Source organism: Pyxicephalus adspersus, chromosome 5 (assembly GCF_032062135.1).
Source record: "Pyxicephalus adspersus chromosome 5, UCB_Pads_2.0, whole genome shotgun sequence".
Lineage (NCBI taxonomy): Eukaryota > Metazoa > Chordata > Amphibia > Anura > Pyxicephalidae > Pyxicephalus > Pyxicephalus adspersus.
The window spans coordinates 146905554-146911218 of NC_092862.1; the positions used below are offsets into that span (position 1 = coordinate 146905554).

Genomic DNA, 5665 nt, shown 5'->3' on the forward strand with positions numbered 1-5665 from the left:
ATCCCTTGCATCCCTTCAGATGTGGTTACTGAATATCCTGCTCTCAGCACTCCTTTGCATGTGCAAAGTAGTGCACGTCCTAGGGGTGCTGTGGAAAGAGGTGTGCGTGCTACAATGCATCCCTCTTGTACCCCCCGAGGGCGTGGCACTGGGCTGCCTCGCCTCGGGGCGGGACACAGCTAGTTTGAATTCGGCCAATCGGCCGCAGGGGATTCAGTTAGTCTCCTATCAGACGGCCCCAGGTGGCGCAAGGCCATTGGTCTCTCTGGCCATTTAAGGAGAGCCTGTCCTGTACACCATTGCCCACTATAAGCCTCTGTGAACTCAGTGTGCTTGGGTGTGTCATTGTGTTGGTTAAGTTTACCTGCTTTTGTCATCTCCTTAGTGACCTGGTCTGAAGTTAACTCTGCCTGCCCTGACCTCGGATTGTTACTGACCATTCAGCCTGCTGATTTTGCAACATATTGAGTCACAGGTTTTCCTGCGATGAACGGAAGAAGCAGAGGTCTCTAATAAATGCAGCTTTTATTATCAGGGCTGAGGAATTATTTACCAATGAAGCAGCACAAGCAACCTAATAGATCACAACATCCAACGCTGACAATTCACTGGATGCTGAAGGATTCACCTAACAGCTATTCCCATCACTCCGATGGTGAATTCTCTACACCTGGATTCCCAGCTCCGCCCACCGGCAGCAGATCTCCTGCCCCAGGTTTTCACATATGTGCTGAATAATGCAGCGAGTGTTGTGAGAATCCATAGGGCCCAGGGGGGGAATATCGCTGCTGGAGGTACAGACATCAGGTGAATCAGCCAACATGAATTTCACCCCCAACATTTACAGCACAACAATGAGCATTATTTTTCATTATCCCTGAGTACCTGGAGGACACTGAAATCCACCCCGCATGTCCTGGCATTTGTAGTGTGGGGGTTGGTCAGGAGCAGAGGCCGTACTTCTGGTGTTTGATCAGACTGCTGCGATAGCGAAAATCTTTGCTGCAGTCAGAACATTTGTAAGGTTTTTCACCAGTGTGAATTCTCTGGTGAACAACCAGGTTAAATTTCTGGCTGAATTGTTTGCTGCACTTTGTACAACAATATGGTTTCTCTCCGGTGTGAGTACGCCTGTGAAGGACCAGCTGCGAGGTCTTACCGAAGGCTTTCCCGCATTCCGTACAAATGTGCCGAGCCGCGCTGTGCGTTATTTGGTGCTCCATATATTTCTCCGCCGTCTCGAAGCTTCGCTTGCAATGTTCACACTTTAGCTGCAATATTTCTGCATTTGACCCGGGGATGGCGGTCACCTCGGTATCAGAAATACAGCCGGTGATCTCCATGCGAGTTTTGGGTCTATCCGTGGAGTTTTGGTCATTGCTCTTGATTGATGCTGATGGCACAACCTTCAATATTGGTCCATTGATCGAGTTTTGGTCATTGATCTGGATAGGGGCTGACGGCACAACTTTCAAGGGTTGGTGATGGAGAGAAGATGAAGAATGAGCAAGGAGAGAGGATACCCGAGAAATCCGATTTTCTTTCTTATTTCCCAATAGTCTTATTTTCATTGGAGCTTTATACAGGGTCATTGATATCATTGGTGCGCTGCCCCCAACAGGCAGAGACTGGGATTGCGATGTAGGTAGGTAGCTTTCTGACACTTTGCAGGCATCATCTCCAGATACCCCAGAACCAGATAATCCGTAAGACATCACTAAGCTATGAGAAGTATCAATCAAGCCGAAAGATTTCTTCACTCCAGAAGCCAGCGGCACCGATGTTGTCGAAACACCTGGAATATTTCCAGCAGGTCGTTTCCTTATACACAGAGAATGTCTCTGATGGCGGAGGAGGCCGGTTCTGTACCGGAAAGATTTGCTGCAATCACCGCAAATATAAGGTCGTTCCCCTGTGTGAATACGTTGGTGAACCACAAGGTTAAAACGTTGGCTAAAACTCTTTCCGCATTCATTACAAATGTATGGTTTTTCACCCGTGTGAGTTCTTTTGTGAAGGATGAGAGTGGACTTCCTATGGAAACTCTTATTACATTCCGTACACGTGTTCTTCATTCCCGAATGGGACTTCTGGTGTTCTGTAAACTGACCCAAATCTCTGAAAGACCTTTCACACTGACTGCAATGAAAAGGACCCTCAATGGGCTGCACACATTCCTCCATTACCATCGGCTTGTTGACCATTGCTGAAAATCGGAGCGTTGGAACTGAGCAAAAAGTTTTGGGTATGGAGACCCCGAAATGGCGGAATGATGACTGCAATGATGACTTATCACTGGATAAACTACAGCTGTGCGAAGGAAATGGCAGCTTAAATGGAGGTTTATTATCTATGGCTGAGGATCGAGGTGAGGGAACCTTGGATGGCGGCAATGTACAATGGGGCTTAGTGCTGGGTGAATGACGAAGGACAGAATTCCCTGGGGGTGAATATGTGACTGGTTTCTGATGCAGAAATGTACATGAAGAGGAAGAGCTGGAATGATATTGATATATTGGTGGGCTGCATTTCATATGAGATCTCCGACACTCTGATGAGCAATGATTAGTATGGTGGTCTGAGCAGGAGGAGGATGAGCAGGAGGAGGATGAGCAGGAGGAGGATGAGCAGGAGGAGGATGAAGGTTTTTTCAGACATGAGGCTTTACACTCTGAGGTTGACGGAATGCATGAAGCAAATATAATGGATTTGCCAGAGGATGAATGCGTCTTATTACCCAATAGACAAGACTTAGGAGCCGATGAAAGAGGTTTCGTTCCTCCGATACAATCAGAAGATGGCGATGAATGATATTTTGACTATAATGGTTTGGGTAGCAATGAGGCTGAGGGAGATTTCAATCCTTGTCTACATGAAAGAGATGTGACAGAGGAATATTTACCCCTCATCGTATGATGCATTGCAGGAAAGAAGATTGAGGGAGATTTTATATTTGGCCTGTGATTATTTGTAGGAGATGAAACCAAATCAGCTAGAAGAGGACTCAGCTCTGAAGAAGAGGGCTCTGACTCCATCTTTAATGAAGAAGTAGACGATGAAGATGAGCTACACTTCATACTGAACCGATGGGGGAGACTTGTACTGGAGGAAGCGTCCAATATATGACAGATAGGGGAGGATAACGATGATCGAGGCTTACTAATAGATGAAGTTGGTGTAAATGCCAGAGATTTCATTCCTGATTCCGGATTGGATGAAAGTGAAGGTTTGCTATTGGATGAATGATGAGCAGGAGATGTCGTAGTCAGGTGCTCAGTAGCAGATTGTCCACAGATGGAATTGTTTGATAACGATGATCGAGGCTTATTAATAGATGAAGAAGTTGGTGTAAATGTCAGAGATTTCAGTCCTGATTCTGGATTGGATGAAGATGGAGGCTTGCTATTGGATGATCGATGAGCAGATGTTGTAGTGGCAGATTGTTCACACATGGAATTGTATGATAACGAAGATTGATTGATTGGCCGGGGATCGGCGTGATGGCTGGAAGATGAGTGAATTCTAGGAATCATGTGAGGCCGGACAGAAGATATTGGAGGTTCCTGGGAGATGGAAGCGGCCATATTATCCGATGATAGAATGGGGGGTAAAGGTTTCATTTCCGAGCTCTGGAAGTTTTTAGGAAATATTCTCTGCACAGATTTCACACATTTCACCTCGTGTCTCATCAAAGCCGGCTTATAGCGGAATCCTCTCTCACAGGACAGACAAATATAAGGTTTTTCCCCAGAGTGAATCCGCTGATGAATCACAAGGTTGAATCTTTGACTGAAGCTTTTGCCGCACTCGGCACATGGGAACGGTCGCTCCCCAGTGTGAGTTCTTCGGTGAAGTTTTAGCACCGACTTCCTGACAAAACCTTTCCCGCAGTCGGGGCAAGCGAAGCTTTTGTTTTCTTTGTGCGATTTTTTGTGCTCAATGAAAAGATTCACATCGGTGAATATTTTTGGACAGATAAAACATCTCAGCGTGTGATTCCTGTTTCCCAACCGGCTGACAAAACTTTCCAATTCTTCGTATTTCACGAAGGTTTCACTCGCTGATATTGTATCCAATTTCTCTAGGAAGTTCAGCAGAGGATCACTGCCGGGCAGAGGCCGCTTTAGACCTGGAGGTAGGTCAGAGGACGGCCACCTACCACTTATATAAGGGGCACGGAGCGCCCCCTGCTGGGGTTTTGTTTCATGGATCGTTGGGGGGAGGGGATTTGTGTTGGGTTTATATCTCTGATGTAGTATTTTGTGGTCAATGAGAAGAGCCCAGCCACCGACAACCTGCTGGCAGTCAGAGCACCTGTGGGGAAGGTTGTCCAGCACTCCATGGGAATTCTCATACCGGTCACTCTGTGTCTGTATGTGGAGCGCATGCCGCAACACACGCTCTTCTATATCAGCTACTTCAGTCCTAATGCCAGGCTCACAAAGGAATTCTGGAAAACAAACATTAAAAACAACAATTCTAACATTTACAGATTACCAACTCCCCCCCAGCACCTCCAACCCCCTCCCACAGAAACCGAAACCATTGCTGCCTGATAACGGGAGACGTCCATATTTCATGCTTCTTACCCAATAAGAGCAGGGAGTCCAGGTTCTCCTGCATCACCTCTTTATAGAGATCTCTCTGCCAGTCCTGTAGGTGGCGCCATTCCTCCTCTGTAAAGTACACCGCCACCTCGTCAAGGCTCACCGGGCCCTGGGACAGAAGATGAGAGTAAAAGTCACTGGGCTCAGAACCAAAATTCTGGGTCCGATATGTGCTGGAGACATAAAACTGGACTAAACCCCCACAACCCACCTGTCCACGTTCCAGCGCCGCCATCTTTCTTTCATTATTCTGCTTCTTGGTGCCAATCACACGTCATCTCCGCGCATGCAAGGGAAGCCGGGAATGCTGAGGTCTCCCTGGCAACGAAAGCCAACGCTGCACATGTGCATCTCGCGGGTACATCACATTACGGCATCGCCTGTCGCATTCTGCAATAATGGCGCCCTGATCTACAAATAACAAAAACCTACATGGAAGTCCAATTATAAATGTCCCAGGATTTGTATTTCTCTCCATCCAGTTCTGAGATCTACACAGCTCACCCATACAGTGCACAACCTCGAATATTTCCAGGTCCCCCCCAGCTGGGGAATGGACAGTGAAATGAGAAGCAGTAGATAGATGGTGGCGGTTCTTGATAACAATAATGGTTGCTCTGCTCTATTTTTTTAGATTTTGTGGCACTACAACTCCCAGCAGGTTGGCACAGTTGTGTACAGGGTATTCCCTCCCCCATCATCATGTTTTATATTTCCCCCTCCAATGTTCATGGAAGGACTCTACTCACCCAGGCAGTGGTCATGGTGGTGCCCAGCCAGGCACAGAGGGTACTTTGCCCCCCAGGGCAGGGCTGGAAGTTACAGGTAGGTATCAGGGGGTCCAAGGAGAGGTAGGTGACTGGAGGCTGCAGGGTGGTGGCATTTGAGTGTCAGCTCTTGGGCTCCAGTGTGAGCAATGGGGGAGGGGTGGGGCATGCAGGGTATTTTGGGTCTGTCACCCTTGCAGCCCAGCACAGTAAGGGTTAACTCCTCTGCATTGCCCCCCAGCTCCTGAGTTCAGGCCCTTCCCATCATGCACTGCGCTCAGCTTCACTTCC

The 5665-nt window shown here is 47.8% G+C and overlaps 1 protein-coding gene across 1 annotated transcript; it reads right to left on the reverse strand.

Moving 5' to 3' along the window:
- Positions 1 to 508: 508 nt before the first annotated feature.
- Positions 509 to 5665, reverse strand: LOC140331816 (uncharacterized). Its single transcript, XM_072413133.1, is given in 3 exon segments — positions 509 to 4450; positions 4590 to 4716; positions 5357 to 5665. Coding segments are annotated over 3 exon segments (3651 nt in total). The 5' UTR covers positions 5372 to 5665; the 3' UTR covers positions 509 to 941.